General features: G+C 41.1%; 1 protein-coding gene across 3 annotated transcripts in view; it reads left to right on the top strand.

Annotated features, from left to right (window-relative positions):
• The window catches only part of col4a2 (collagen, type IV, alpha 2), a 63782-nt gene that overhangs the window by 13713 nt on the left and 33050 nt on the right, over positions 1-17019 (top strand). For 2 of the 3 annotated variants that reach the window (XM_086266356.1, XM_086266354.1), the window contains exon 4: positions 9273-9353. In XM_086266356.1, coding sequence (XP_086122482.1) covers positions 9273-9353 — 81 coding nt within the window. Of the gene's footprint in view, positions 1-3391; positions 3509-7835; positions 7842-9272; positions 9354-17019 lie in introns of those variants that run through there. The other variant, XM_086266357.1, reaches the window with a different exon arrangement.

The following is a 17019-nucleotide window of genomic DNA, read 5'->3' as shown; positions in this document are numbered from 1 at the left end:
AAATAGACAAGTACTTGTAATTAATAAATAAAAGAATAAGCCACCAGTTAATTGCTCATCTTGCAGATTGACTCCACCTTCCCCACTTTGCACTGTTGCTGGTGATGATAGTCCTCTTTATTCTCATGTCCAGTGGTAGAAGTGAATTCTGTAAATTTAGGTGCATGAGGGAAAATAAGCACTTAAAATAAGCACTTAGCACCATGATGCACTGCTTATTTTGAGCAAACTGAAAGATCTGCATACAAACTCTTAAAGAATGAACATAAGCAGCTGGAACATGCTTTAATGTGTGATCTTCATCTTATCTGCTAAGGAAATTTCACAATGCTCAGGATGTTATTTGATCTGTTTTTCTTTTTATACTGAAAAACTATCGTGAGCATCAGTGTATTTTCCCAGACGCTGAGATATCAGTCATATCTGTGGCAGTTAAGGCATCTGTTTGAATATCTAACAAAGCAGACAGTAATTACAGGAGTGTAGCATCTACAAAGTTCAGTAGTGGGATCGGGCATCTGGCTCCTTGGCTAAGGTCAAAGTGGAAAGGTCAAATCCTTAATATTAAGAATAAGCAAAGCCTGTGTTAAACATCCCACAAAAAAACCACTTATGGCCCTTTTGGGAGGATTTAGTTTCTGTTGACTCTTCATTATTGTGATCACAGCAGCCATATTTTATACCTCTGTCCTCAGTTTTCCTCATAGTGTGTTAACACCAGCCCAAGGCCAAAGATCAAAGGCTCATCCTGCAGCAGGCTGTGACCTCTGATCATCTGATACCTCTGATACTGTCATGAATCGCTGTGCGGCAGGCAGGAGTTGGACCCAAAATGCAGGACTCACAGACTCGGGGAGGTGAACTCAAAACACAGCTTTATTTGCTGGTAGAACAAACATACAAAACTAGACTAAACTGGGAAACCATAAACTAAGAACTCACAGGGAGACACAGGGAGATCCACACACAGCATGAGGGACGACGCAACACTGACTCAGAGAAACACAGGGTTTAAATACACTGGGAAGTAACGAGGGGAATGAGACACAGAAGGAGGGCACAGCTGGGAGAAATCAGGACTGACGAGACAAGCAAAGCAGGACGCATTCACATGAGACACGGACCATCAAAGTAAAACAGGAAGTATCACACAGAGACGCGAACTTGACACAGTGGAGACAGCAACTAAGAAATACAGAGACATAAACCATAAGGCAGAGGTCTAAGAACCAAAATACACAGGGAAATACTCAGCTGGGAACACAAGAGACTAGACTAGAGAGAGTAACAAAAAACCAACCATGAGAACATAATGCACAATGCAGAGTGACAGAAAACAAGAAACTCAAACATGCAAAGACACACAATTACACAGAACAGAGGGGACACAGAGAGACATGAAGGGCAAGGGATCAAAACTAGAAGCCATAGAATAAATCACACACAAGTACAATAATACAAAAATCACAAAGAACTAAAAACGCTGGGTCAGGAGACCCAGGACCGTGACAGATACAGAGAAACCAGCTCAAAGGGAGTTTGCTGTTTTATTACCCAAAATCTTCCTGTGCCATCAGTGGTGACTGGTTGATGTTTAGATATTTTAATGAAATAGTTGCGATCTAATAAGCAAGAATGCTAAAAACCCTTTAGTGTAAAAAGTATGTTTTAGAAGAATTTCTGCTTTATCACTTTTGCTCTAGTCAGGCAACATCTCTCACCGTATTTTTATTCATGTTTTTTTCCTATTAATACTCTGTTTGCATGTTTCACTGGAAAATATGCAAGGGAGAAGTGGAATGTCCAGCTGTGCACACTCACGTCTGCCTTCATGCTGCATTTCTTGGAATCCGCTGATGCTTGCCTCATGCACTTATCTGCACTAACTTATGTTTAAAAGATTATCTCGACTTGAATTTCTCTGTTTCCTTCTGTTTTGGGGGCACATTAAATTGTCTCAAGGTTATAGAGCTTAGTAGTCCATTGCGTTTCATTGCATCAGTCACGTGGACTGCTGATTGCTTTAAAATACCACAAATCAACCCCTGATCTTTGTGGTTTCTTTAGTGCTGCAGGTTGGAGGCCAAAATGATAAGAATGCGTCTCTAATTTCAGCCTAAGTCCGACATTATTTCTCTGCATATTTATTTATAGTTCGCCTTCAGTTTGTTTTGTCTGTATTTTCCTTCATCTTTTTTTGTCTTGTCATCATCCTGTCCTCCCGCCTGAGTTTCTTTGTTGATTTTGGCTGCGTCTGGCGTTCACAGGAAGTGCTAAGAAGCGGTTTTGTCTGTGGTAAAACTAACATATACGGAACAGGGGAAAAACCGAGACTGTGGTGAGTCAAGCTGCCCACAAACCAACCAACAACACATCTGATTCAGCTGTGAGATTGTGGTGCAGCGTGACTTGCTGGAAGCTAAAAGATTCACCAATTAATCAGCGACGTTTTCGATAACTGATTTTATTACTTACTGTTACAGTTCATTGAATTACGAGATTTGGACAGATGGTTTTCAGGAAAGCATGACTTTTAAAGCATCTGGTTTGTTCTTGGGAATTTGTGATGACTTTTGATTGCTTTCTTTATAAAGTACAGGATGATAAGTGGTTTAGAAAAAAGTGTGTTGACTGATTACACAGGATTTGATTGTTTTGTAGTCGACACAAGTGAACAAGATGAGAGGAAATGCTCACAAATAGAAATCTGTTAGATTCAGTTAATGCAATTAATTGCAGTTATTAAAAGTTGTCTAACTAAATGATGCAATTTGACTTTTTGACCATAGCAATTTTTAAGTTTGGCAAGAGGGTCGGCACATTACACTATCTCACCTTCTCTGTACTACAGTTCAATATTAATTAAACAACTAAACCAGTTATCAAAAATCTTGTTTTCTACTTCAGAATGGCATTAACATCAAATTTTATAAGGACATAGAAGAGATTTCATCATTTTTCTTCCTAATCTTCTGCTCAACCCAAGAATTCATATGCTAATCATATCCAACTTTCACAGTAATGTCTGGGGTAAAATGAAGTGAACTTTTCTACAAAGATCAAGTTTGTTGTAGTAATGTTCTCCAAAAACCACTCATGGTAATTATTCAACACTAGTGAATGGATGACACTAATCTTCGGTCTTCAGAGTTTTTACTAAGCAGAGTACTTTGTATTTTTCAGGACAGACATGCATGTAAACGACATTTGAATTGCTGGCGGACCACAGTGTGGTGCTGTAGAAATGCAACAACATATTAAGTGCAGTGACTATGTGTAAAAGCCGCATAGACATTACAAATCAAATCAAATCAAATCACTTTTTATTGTCACATCACATGTGCAGGCACACTGGCACAGCACATGCGAGTGAAATTCTTGTGTGCGAGCCCCACAAGCAACAGAGATGTGCAAACACAACAACACAAACGAGCAAAATACAAGAATGGCCAACCTGAAACTAATAAATATATGTACAATATATAATAGTGTATGCATTTCTGGATGTGTATACTAAATATTTTCCTACGTGTGTGTGTGTGTGTGTGTGTGTGTGTGTGTGTGTGTGTGTGTGTGTATACACATTTTTACAAATTAAATAGTAAAAAAATAAAATAAAATAATAATAATAATAATAATAATAAAATATATAAAATATACAGAGTTGAATATGTGCAAAACAAGTGGCATTTATATACAGTATGGAGTGCATAATGTTGAAGTTCCAGTAGTGAAGCTGAGGTGTCTATGACGTGTTCAGCAGTCTGATGGCCTGATGGAAAAAGCTGTCTCTCAGTCTGCTGGTACGGGACCGGATGCTGCAGAACCTCCTTCCTGATGGAAGCAGTCTGAACAGTTTATGGCTGGGGTGACTGGAGTCCTTGATGATCCTCCCCGCTTTCCTCAGGCAGCGCTTCCTGTAGATGTCTTGGAGGGAGGGAAGCTCACCTCCAATTATCCGTTCAGAGCACCGCACTACTCGCTGGAGAGCTTTGCAGTTGTAGGCGGTGCTGTTGCCATACCAGGTGGTGATGCATCCAATGAGGATGCTCTCAATGGCACAGTGATAGAAGGTCCTGAGGATGCGGGGGCTCATGCCGAATCTTTTCAGTCTCCTGAGAAAGAAGAGGCGCTGCTGCGCCTTCTTCACTGTTTTGTTTGTGTGTACTGACCACGTAAGATCCTCAGCCAGGTGTACACCAAGGAACCGGAAGCTGCTCACTCTCTCCACAGCAGCGCCGTTGATGGTGATGGGGGTGTGTACTTCTCTGCACCTCCGGAAGTCCACTATCAACTCCTTTGTCTTTGCGACGTTGAGGGTGAGATGGTTGTCTTGACACCAGTGGGTCAGGGCGCTGACCTCCTCCCTGTAAGCCGTCTCATCACCGTTGGTGATAAGACCCACCACTGTAGTGTCGTCTTAAACCTGTAGTGTCGTCTTAAACAACCTAAACTATAGTTACCTATAGTTTAGGTTGTTTAGGTTTGGAGAATGACTTATTTTTTAAATTTGACCTCTACACACCACAACAGTGGATTTTAAATCACTAAAAATGAGACCGAAGTGCAAACTTTCAGCTTTATTTCCTAGATGTTTGACAAAAGTATTATATTGGCTGTTTTTGGATCTTATATATTTTTGGACCTTTTCAAAATTCCAGTAAAAACCTGATATAATGAAAGTCCAGCTCTTGGAATCATCTCCAGGTCCTTCACCTGCTTCATTTGTTAAGAAATAATGAGGGAACAGGAAACAATCAGATTCAGCTCTTCACCTGGCCATGAAACTGCTCATCGGTCAACTATCCAGTTGATTTTGAGCCTCTGAAAATAGGCTAAAATAATGAAAATACCTCTGAAAATACTGTGTATGTAATAATCCAAGCCAAAGTATGAGAGAAAAACATGAGCATGATAGGGTGATGTTGACCCAGCTGGTTCAGTTTCACTAATTTCACATATTTTGAAGGAGTTGGTGCACAATTAGAGTGATGCAATTCTGCAGTCTCCATAAAGAAGAGGGAGGCAACAAGAACTACAAATTTCGTCAGAGAAAAAAATATTTTTATGAACACAGCAGCTTTGCATGTTCACCCCTAAAGCTCTGTTCACTGAAACTTGATCTACATATGAAAATAAGCCATCAATGGCTCCAGACTGATTCAAGTTATATGGATTTATTTATTCTTATAAATTTGGTTTAAGGTACTGAGTGTTGGTAATTCAGGACACCAGGCAAGTGGCTTTTACTAAATGTGTTTCTTTAAGCACAAATTGATCATTTACTTCTGATGAAAGATCTCTTAATTGTATGTCACGTTAAGATGTCGGGCTCTGTTTGGCACATAGAGACAAAGGACCAGGAGTGGAAAACTGTCTGTTACTACTCGGTCAGACAGAACCTTTTGTTTTTTCAATCGTGTGTGGTCTGAGTGTTATAAACAAATGCAGAACTTCATTTATATCTTAAGAGGGCGTCCTTTTTTGCGGAACCACTGTTTACATTTACACACATGATTGTAATTGTGAAGCTGAGCAGACCACTGAAAGCAGTTCACAGAACATAAAAGATGATCATGACTGCAGTCATAAACGAGAAGCCGCGGATCACCAATCAAAGTAAACCGGGTCTCAAGGAACAGCTGTGGCTCACGGGAATTGTTTCATGTCATATGTGCTGTTGTGTGACAGCACTCATAACAAAGGCATGGGAAGAGGTTTTCATCTGTACTCTGAAAGCATTTTGTGAATTGAAAAAAGGAATAAAATTGATGTGTTCTTTAATGAGAGACATTTGCTCTTTGAATGTGCAGAGCTGTTTCTGTTTCATTCTTGCTTATCATGCCTGGGTGTGAGACTTATGATTACAGTAAAGGAGTTACTTATAACAAAAACCAGTCAGTTTTTCTTTGTGTGCAGACTCTGATGAGCTGATCTGCGCTCTGATGCTCACTGGTCTTTGTGGAGCTGAATTAAACAAGATAAGCAAAATTTCCGCAACAAACCCTAGGCACAATAAAGCAATTGTAAAAAGATTGACAAGGAAGTTTGTGAATCTAACCAACTTTATCATCTTAAATTTACCTCGAGGTCTGCTACCCTTGATGCCACCTAAAATGGCCATGAACACCACCAGCTGCTCTGCACCAGTCCAACATAGTTCATTACTGTAACTCGAATTGTGTTTTGCAAAACACAATTCAGCAACACATCATGTGTAGATCCAATATCTGATATCTGATTTGCTTTGAAAAATTCTTACCTTTCCTTGCTTCTTCCTCCCCTCACCCCCAACCAGTCACAGTGGCTGGCTGCTGCTCCCTGAGCCTGGTTTTGCCAAAGGTTTCTTCCTGTTAAAAGGGAGTTTTTCCTTCCCACTGTCACCAACTGCTTGATCATACGGGGTCGTGTAATTTGGGGGGTTTCTTTCTAATACTGTTGGGTCTATGCCAAACAACATAAACCCCATTGAGGTGACTGTTGCTTGAAGTAAATTGTTGCTGTAAAATATATCAGAATTGAATTTGTCTTTCTTACTGTCTCAGTGCGCCCCAGGGCAGCTGTGGCTACAATTTAGCTTGCCATCCCCAGTGTGTGAATGTGTGTGTGAATGGGTGAATGACTGAATGTAGTGTTTTGGGTCCATAGGGACTAGTAAAGCGCTATACAAATACAGGCCATTTACCTTTTTTTCTTTTTTTTACCATTTACGACACTGGGATGACATTATTTGGTAACATCAAAGAACTCATGCGACACTAATATGTATTAATGTGCTTATCAGATTTGATTGCTCATTAATTCAAGGTGATGGAACGGCAGATCATTTCTCTCCATGCGTAGGCCATGCTGCATGGTGGTCTGGATTTATCCGTTACTTTTCTGATATGGTGTGATCTAGTGCAACATTTCATATGGTAAATAGGGAATTGTTGGTTTTTGTCTTCATATGTTACTATTTGTGCTACTATATTCTGTCGATTGCTTCTTAAAAGAGATCCCATGTCCATCAGCAGTAGGAGTAGTAGATTTTAAATATTACTTAAATCTACAACAAATTAATGCTTTGCACTTCTTCTTTTATGCTTTTCGAAAAACAAATGAACTACACCACAGTTATTTTGGAAGCACATGACTTTTAGAGGCAAGTCTAGAGACAGCTTGGCTGTGTCCAAACACAGTGAGCCCAAACACACTTTGGGATAGCGTTGCTATCAACTTACTGGTTTAGTGAAAGTATGTTGCATTTGTTTTTTTCTTAATATAATTTGAGACAAGCATGTCTCAGTATTTTTTGATATGATGAGTTATTGTTCCACTATTTCGAGTGGGATTGAACGGATACAAACAAATGCACCTGCACATTATCATGAACTCAGTTTCCAAGGCGTGCAAAAGCTATGGAAAAGGTGATTTGACAAACTGCGGGTTATTGTGACTGTGGGTGGAGAAAACAGGATACTGTAGCGCAATCCTATTGTCCTCTGCTGAAACGGCCATCAGCTATTTTGAGCCTGTAACCTAAGGTTGAATTGATAGTGCATTGCTCCACAATGTGTAATTGCCTATATGGGACCCATTCCTTTGTGAGTCTATCTGGAGATGACGCAATCTATTGTCTGTGCTTTTGGACTTCCACCCTAATGTGGAGAAAGGTCATTCCATGACTCTGTTACATCCTTATTCTGATTGAAATCACCTTCCTTTTTCATGTCTCTTTTCCTAAAATTAAAAAAAAAAATTCCTGTCATACAGGTAATCCCTCTGCATGGGATTGATTGATGTGGATATACTGCGTTTCAAATAATCAGATGAAATGTGGGGCATAAGGAAAGCATGCAGTTTGCTGGAGTCTGACACCACATGCAGGCTAAATTAAATCCATTGAGGCATCAAACAGTGGTTTGAAAGGAACTCCTCAGATCCACTGATTGTTAACAAAGAAATGCAGCCTTGTGCATTCCATAAGGGAGAGGAAGAGGGTCTTTTTGTTGGAGATAGGGGACCAATAAAGGACGATGCCTCTATGGTAAAAGAAGGTCTTTGTGCATGAACAAGGTCTCAATGTGGCCTTTGTAAATAGGGCTGCTGGGATCGGCTGTCAAACTAAGGAGGAGAATCATTCTGATTCTTTATCTGCCACTTTGTTGCCATTGTGGGCATAAAGTGCTCATTTAGATTTTTTTTTTACGACAGAGAGGGGGGATATTGAGGCATTTGAGGCTTAAGCAGGCTATGGTATGGGTGTGTGGGTGGAGGACGTAGGTAGGGAGTGTGAGACGTCATGAAATACATCAGCTACATGGCAGTTTCTGTAACATCTGTATGTGCTACTAAAATGCCACTGAATGGCCTTTTACCCTAGTTCCCTAAACATTGCTACCTTGGAGTTAATACAGCAACCAAGCCTTCTGTGTTGGTTTGATTTGTTTTACTCTCGGCCTTGCTGGGTAGAAGTTTAATGGAACATTTTAAACTGCTCTATTCATATCATACAGTTCAATGGAAGCAGTGCTGGGTGCTTTAAGGCATCACAAATGAACTTGAAAATATATAAAAAGAGCAGCTGAATTAGTGATCTCAAATTGAGCAGATTTTTTTAAAGTCCACGTTTTGAGGTATCGAGGCTTGAGGTGTGGTTCTGTACATGTTATGTTGTGTTCATGGTTTTGTCGGGAGTTCAAATGTTTCTGCTTCAGAGGCAATATGTGCTCGAATTAGACCGTGAATGGGGATTTTATTCAAAGCACAAGATAAATGTGAAGTTGTATCAGCCTCAGCTCTGACTTGATTAATGCCTCAAGCTTTCTCAGTTAGCTTAGGGTCTTGCCACCTCTGACCTGTGGGTTGGCAAAGCTGGGGAGTGGCTACTTTCACTTTCTTTCTTCTGGTCTGTGTTGTGCTTGTGTCATGTCTAGGACAGATGAGCCTGTGATGGTGGGTGGTTTGGTTGGTATGCAGACATCTAAGGGCAGATTGTTCCCGTCTGTGGCTGGACCCAGCTTCTTCTCCTTCTTTTTTTTTTCTCATAAACAGACGACCATCCATTATGAATGAATGTCCTCTGTGACTCATTCGAGCCATTTCCAAAATACCCTTTCTGCAGAAAACACTTAGATACACAACTGTGCAGACAGTAGTATACACAGTCATCCGTGCTGATATAACAGAGGTGCTGGCGTGATCAGCAGCGTACACAAACACAGATAGTCACTCCTGAAGTGCACAATATGTAATGTGGGCTTTTTTTTGTGTGTTTTGTTTTTTTGCAGGGTGGCAAGAAGCACAATGTCCCCTGTGGTGGAAGAGACTGCAGCGGAGGCTGTAAATGTTTCCCAGAGAAGGGTGCCAGGGTAAGTTTCCTACATTAACTACTGTTCCAAGTAGCTCTGCAAAGACCGCTCTCTCCCTCCCTCTCTGTCTCTGTCTTTTCCCTTTTTATTTTCAGTGTTAACCAGCTCTACCAGCTGCTTTTCAATCTGGAATACCATTTAAGGCCATGATCACACATGATGGTGTATTTAAGTCTCAGGAAACGATGAACTGACAGGCTGCATAGGGGCCAGTATAAAATAAATATGATTTTCTCTAACCTATGAATCCTGTGAAAATCAGGGCTGTAAATGAACCCCCAGCAAGTTCCCTTTAATTGGACCACAAGCATCAATTCAACTTTGAATAAATATCAGGTTAGCCTGATATTTGGGTGCTGTGGATGCACAGCAGCCACGATGGGGTAATAACCCTTGTGTCATGTGAGGTGGTCACTGTTTCCAGCTCAACTCAACATCAGTGTCATGCCCGATCATAGCCTTCTAGTCATGTTGTGGGGAATCAAAGTGTCACAACAATGCAAAGTTAACATATCAGATAATCAGTCTATTAAGACTATTTCACCGTATGGAGGATCGCACTGCTGTAAGTCATTAGTTTGACATATTTATCACCCTTTCTTCTAGTCTAAGAGTTGAATTTCACATCATTAACCTCTGTGAAAGAAAAGGTCAGAGAGGAAGAAGAAGTGTCTGAAGTGAGGGAGAGCAAAAGAGAAAAATGAGAGAGGGTTTTAAATCAGAGAGACAGACATAGACTAAACACATTGAGATAACACGCTCAGAGCGTGTCAGAGGTTTCTGCATGACTAAATGCTGTTTTTGCTTCTGACACATGCTGCACAAATCATCAGATGGCTTTCTGATTATTACACCAGGGGCTTTACCTTCTTAAAATATCAGTGCTTTGAAAAAACCAGCGTCTACTTTCCACAGCAAACGAAAACACATATTTGGGTGTTGAAAGAGACGTGATTTCATTTGTTCTGCAAAAAGGTTTTTTTAATAATAAAGCAGTTGGATTAAGTGGGATGTAAAGATATGCTTCATGGGTTATCTGAGCTTCCACAAGCTTAGAGAGGAATCAACATATATTCCTCTAAAATCTTAGTTACATACTGAGCTCATCCGGAGATCCTCAAACAAGGATCTGTTGGTTGAGAACTGTGACCTGAGATCATTTTACTAACAAAACCACAGTATTTCCCCATCTCAGTTAAGTGTTTTTGTCTCCTTCACCTAACCACAGATGTGCACTCAAATCTCTGTCCTGGGCTCTGTTCACCCACATCCATCATAGCGACACAAGTGTGTTCAAGTTCATAAATGTTCATTTACCCCCCTGTTAAAGTTGTCCCTGAACACCATCCTGCCCATGAACGCATTTTTAAATACTCAAAAGACATTTCGGATTTTTGTGCATTTCAAAGACGAACTTTCCAGATGATTAACTGGCCAGCTTCCTTTTGTTTCTCTGTTCTTCCGAAGACTGCTCGTAGGATCCATAAACGTCCCAGCTTAGCTCTCTGATGTGGTGAAGACCATTTACTGAAAATCCAGACTTGTAAAACCTCCCCCTTGCGAGAAAGAACACCTCCTGAGGGAGATGACAACAGGACCTGACAACAGGAATTTCATGCAACTTGACTTTGGCATCCACTAAGAATTTACCAGACCAGCTTTACAGTCGGTCTGACCTTTGCTGTGGATGCAGGAAAGCCTGTAAGAAGCCAGAGCGGGAACTTCCACATTCCGCGTCTGAAGGATTCATAAGTCTGACGATCAGCAGACCACTTTGGCTTCCTCCTGTCTTTCACTGATTTACTGTGCCAACCAGGAGCGAAGGAAAAAACTGTCATTGTCCAGTGCTGCTGTAAATGCTAAGACAGTGAGTTGTTTTCCTTCCTTGGCATAGTTTGTGCTTCGACTGTAAAAACAAGAAAAAATATCACAGATCAGACATCCTGGTCTGCGAGAGATGAACTACACAAACATTCGCCAAAGACAAGCGGTCTCTAAGCCAGAGGAAACTAGACTCCACTTCCAAGAACACAGGCATTTTACGTTGTCCTTGTTTTTGTTTTGTGCATATTTAAAGCTTAAATTTCCTAAATTCGAAGAGTTTTGTACATATTGTAACACATCCAAAATGTTGCAGAGGTTTTTGCTTCACCCCAGTTGTTGCACTTGTCTATGAACACACTAGAAACTAACGTAGGTAGGCCCCCTCAGATCTGTTTCTCCCTCCTGCATCTCGTTCCAAAAACATTTCTTCCGAAAACGTCCCCCTGAGGCAAGTCATGGAGAAGAGCGCTTCACTGAATGGGTCCGAGTCATCCTGTGCAGCTGTCTGCTTTGGCTGCGATTTCACACAGCTGTCGCGATTGGACAATGGTTGTTAACAGAGAAATGGCGGCCATTTGCGTCAACATGATGCGTTAGTGGAGCAGAATCATTTTTTGTCCAACTTCTCCTGTGACATCAGTGTTGTTTGTGTTCTAGTTTTAAGAAAATAAAAATTGAATCTCAGATTTCATCACAGGACTAAACAAATGCCAAAGCCTCACTTCGGTAACGTTTGTACGCCACAGGACGTGTTTGTGAAACTGCATGCTGTGTGTGTGTGTTTTATACCTCACATAATCCTCATATTTTAAAACTTGTTGACTAAATTTATAAAAACCGACTTAATATTTAATTCAGTATGACCCAAAATGAATAACTGAGCCCATGAACTCAGCAGGAAAGTGTTAAGTCGCATCAGAAAACCGTTTACCCTTGGAGCAAAAGTCTTCTTCCAACCATAACTATCGCCATCTGGCGGCTTCAGATAGAATGGAGGTTTTAGATGCTATCTTTTAAGATAAAAACAGAAGATGAAAGCAATGCAAAAGGGAAACAATAAAGTTAAAGTTCAGACAGACATGAGAGACAGAGAGAGCGTGAGAGAGACTCAAAGAATGAAAGAAATTCTGGGTTAGACTAAATATGCTAATTTCAGGGCTTTTCTGAGAGCGGAGACGGCGTGCTTCCAAAAGTCCTCATTGTTCTTTTGCGTCATTAGTGGATTTTTTTTTTTCATTTCCAGTCATGAGAATGGTAATAAAATTGGCAAATAAGTACCCTAAATTTTAGTAATGAGGAAATAAGTTAGGACCGCAAAGCGTTTGAAGTAATTCCCAAGACTTGGCTTTATAACCGAGGAACATGAGCACAAGTGTAATCACAGTGTGATCAAATAAAGGTGTAAGCAGTTGTGCAAGCTAGTTGGGGTTATAAAGAATCCATTTTATGGTTTTGAATGCCTCGAGAACCAGGATGACATTAGAAACTGAACACACATGCTCACTTTTAACAGATCACTTATATGTTTAGTGCTGGGAGGGATGAACATGGAGAAACACGTGCATCGAAAAGAAAAAAAAGACAAGCCACGATTTGGAAACCATTAGAGGCAGTATGCTGGGAGACATGGTGTCCTTTCCACCATAAGAAACACTGTTATGCGTTGAAGAAGGAAAGGAAATGACATATTCTGAGGAAACTGAGCACAATGACAGTCCACTGATCTTTTTTTAATATAGACGCCCTCTGTGTCGGTGGGAACAAGTTGGTCTCTGTTTGGTTTCATCTATAAATGGTTAAGATTTCCTCGTTCCATGAAAACAAGTGCATACCTACATTCTTAATCTAGTACCCGAGCCTGTTTTATACTTTCCTGTCTGCTTAGGGATGGCCACTGACAGGAATGCTGCAGGCGTCATCATCATTTTGTGACTCCTCAATATCATGACATTTGCACACACTTTCATGGTAAAAGCAAGGATGTGTTTCTTGCACCTTGTCTTCAGAATAAACTCTTGAACTTACATAATTATGAACTCTATTTGAGCTCTCAGAGCTGAATTTTTCAGCAGTGGTCAGTAACACAGATCAAACATGACTGCCTAAATGATAGGAGGATATGGGAGGTGAGTTAGTGAGCATATTTACTGGCAGAGGCATCTTTCCAGTATATATTAGTAACATGCTGTAGCTTCTTACATGATTTGTAATGGCAGTTTTTCCTCAAACCTGCAATCAGGAGCCTCATCCATGCCCGCAGTCCCTCTCCACTGGCCCTGACCTTGTCAAAGAAAGAGCTACTAACTGTGGAGTAATGGTGCAGTAGATGGGAGGGGAGGGAAGCAAAAACCTGTTGCTATCACTAAAACTCTTGGATGGGAGGATTTTATTTTCCTAAGATTCTTGGAAAGAGGAATTCAGCAGGGATCACAGGTTGCGAGTGCCCTGTGTGAAAGAGCCTGACAAACAGACAACAACCACCTGTTGTATGTAGCTGACACATGGTTACAAAATAATCCAGACTCCAGTTTTTTCATCGTTGTCACACTTAAATGTTTCAGGTCATTAAAGAAATTTTAACATTAGACAAGGGTAAGGCAAGTAAAAACAAAGTGCAGTTTTTAAATGATGGTTTCATTCAGAATTAGCTATCCGAACTTTCACCGCAGAAAGAGAACTCTGATGGACAACGAACAGGACAAAACATGCGGTCTATAATTCACGTAATGAACATCACAAGATCAAATCATATTTTTCTAACCAAGTCTCTCTCTGGGTCTGCAAAAACAAAAATGTCTCCTTCTTGGGTTTTTTTTGTTTTTTTACTGACCCGCTGTCCTCTAACCAGACGGGGTCCAGTTTTAGGAGCCTTAAAACGTGTCTCACTCTCACGTTTTGGGAAGATAACTGCTTTTAGGAATGGGATGTCTATTGTGTACAAAGGAGGGCCTCGTGTACACATACTGTGCACATACATAAAGGCAGGGCGAAACATCAACACTGACACATACTTACTCATATACCTGTATAAATTAAAAAGTATTGCAGTGAGGAAGATATTGATTGATTCCTTAGTGACAGAGTCCTCCTTGAGTCTCGCCAGTTGGCAGCAAATGTGGGAAAAGGGAGGTTTTTGCTACTTATTTTGAAACCACTATCTTTAAAAAAAAGGGGGGGCAGGGACCAAAATAACTTTAATTTCAGTCATTTCTGTGTGAGTACGTCCTCAACAGGTCATCAGTTAATCACAGGACTAACACAGAGAGACAGAGAATCATTCAGGCTCACGTTCACACCTACAGCCAATTCAGAATCACCCATAAACCTAAAAAACATGTCTTTGTTTCCATGATGGTGGAGTGAAAATGTACCGTTTGGAGAAAAACATAAAATAAAGGACATCTAACCCCTTTATTTTAGTGACCAGCTATATATAGTATACTAATAAACACAGATAAGATGAGAAAGAGTCCAATCTTAACAGAAAAGTTTACCTTTCAGTAGTAAATCTAACTATGTACTAAATTCCAAGAAGAAATATTTCCTTGTGTTCTAGCAAGAGTGTTCATTTTTGACTTTGTCCTGAAGCTTTACCAGCTTTTATTCTTGAGCACATGTACATAGTAACTTACGGTGGCCCTGAGAGGCCAAACAGACTGCAGCTTAAGAAAACACCAGCAATAAGAAAAACGCTGCAAAAGCAACGGAAATAGGAAAAAACAAAACAGAAATAGGAAAAAAACAGATTTCCAAAAGCACAAGGGAAGTGTTTCTGGGAAAGCAATAACCCTGACGGACCAGTTGCAGGAAACAATATATGCCACCGTAGTAACTTCTGTTACAGGACAGAAAAATCTGCTATTGGCAGTTACACTCAACAAAAATATAAACGCAACACCTTTGTTACTGCTCCCATTCCCCATTGGATGGACGTAGAGACCTAAAATTCATTCCAGATACACAATATAACCATCCCTCCCAAACAGTGGTCACAAATCAGTCCAAATGTGTGGTAGTGGGCACATCTGCTATATTGAGATAATCCATCCCACCTCACAGGTGTGCCACATCAGGATGCTGATCTGACATCATGAGTAGTGCACAGGTGTACCTCAGACTGCCCACAACAAAAGGCCACCCTGGAATGTGCAGTTTTTTGCGCTATTGGGGGTCTGGGGACCCAGAACCGGTCAGTATCTGGTGTGACCACCATTTGCCTCATGCAGTGCAACACATCGTCGCATGGAGTCTATCAGATTGTCAATTGTGGCCTGTGGAATGTTGGTCCACTCCACTTCAATGGCTGTGCGAGGTTGTTGGATATTCGTGGGAACTGGTACACGCTGTCGTATACGCCGGTCAAGCACATCCCGAACATGCTCAATGGGTGACATGTCCGGTGAGTATGCTGGCCATGCAAGAACTGGGACATTCTCAGCTGCCATCTGCCCTGAACAATGTGAACCATGATTCATCCGTGAAGCGCACACCTCTCCAACGTGCCAGACGCCATCGAATGTGAGCATTTGCCCACACAAGTCTGCTACGGCGACGAGCTGGAGTCAGGTCAAGACCCCGATGAGGACGACGGGCATGCAGTTGAGCGTCCCTGAGACGGTTTCTGACAGTTTGTGCAGAAATTGTTTGGTTGTGCAAACCAATTGTTCCAGCAGCTGTCTGGGTGGCTGGTCTCAGACGATCTTGGAGGTGAACCTGCTGGATGTGGAGGTCCTGGGCTGGTGTGGTTACATGAGGTCTGCGGTTGTGAGGCCGGTTGGATGTGCTGCCATATTCTCTGAAACGCCTGTGGAGACGGCTTATGGTTGAGAAATGAACATTCAATGCACGGGCGACAGATCTGGTTGACATTCCTGCTGTCAGCATGCCAATTGCACGCTCCCTCATTGCTTGTGGCATCTGTGGCATTTTGCTGTGAGACAAAACTGCACATTCCAGGGTGGCCTTTTGTTGTGGGCAGTCTGAGGTACACCTGTGCACTACTCATGATGTCAGATCAGCATCCTGATGTGGCACACCTGTGAGGTGGGATGGATTATCTCAATATGGCAGATGTGCCCACTACCACACATTTGGACTGATTTGTGACCACTGTTTGGGAGGGATGGTTATATTGTGTATCTGGAATGAATTTTAGGTCTCTACGTCCATCCCATGGGGAATGGGAGCAGTAACAAAGGTGTTGCGTTTATATTTTTGTTGAGTGTATTTAGTAAACAAGCTAAGAAATCCTGCTTTTTTCTGCTTCAGTCTGAATTCAAAAGTTCACTTTTTCAATAAATTTAAAGAAATTAAGTAAATTCTTCTGTCATCACTGGAAAGTCCATCTACACGGCATGAGAAGGGAACAACAGAAGGATTAGGAATTATTTGGACAGATGCATAAAACCTCTGGCAAATTGAACTCATTCAAAGGTCATGTTTCCTCATCATGGAAGGAAATCACAGTCTTATGAAATTAATTTTCACTATAGGTTGTTGGCCTTGGTAAGAAGACACTCCCTCCTAGTGCTCTTTTAGTTGCCATCTGTAGCTTGACTGTGTTATCACCAGCCAACACATGGTTTGAGTATACCTAAGGACAAATTACCTTGAGATATTCTGTTTCATGTTGCTGCTGGAACTGTGAACTTCAGCATACTTTCACCCTTTTTTCTAAAATTTTGGACATCAGAGTCACTTTGTGTCTTGAAATAAGCCTCATACCAGTTTTGGGACAATTATTTTCCAGTGGACACTTTCCGGTGCCGTCCATCCCCTGCTGAGTTACACTGAAAAGGACATTCAGACTCGCACCACGATCACATCTGTCTGGACTGCAATC

This window comes from Aulonocara sp. 'chitande type north' Nkhata Bay, linkage group LG16, assembly GCF_057382095.1.
Source record: "Aulonocara sp. 'chitande type north' Nkhata Bay isolate Kocher_YH1m ecotype deep benthic linkage group LG16, A_spYH_male_GT1.1, whole genome shotgun sequence".
In the NCBI taxonomy this organism is placed as follows: domain Eukaryota; kingdom Metazoa; phylum Chordata; class Actinopteri; order Cichliformes; family Cichlidae; genus Aulonocara; species Aulonocara sp. 'chitande type north' Nkhata Bay.
Note: the sequence above shows the minus strand (reverse complement) of the source record. Positions and strands in the feature narration are given on the sequence as shown.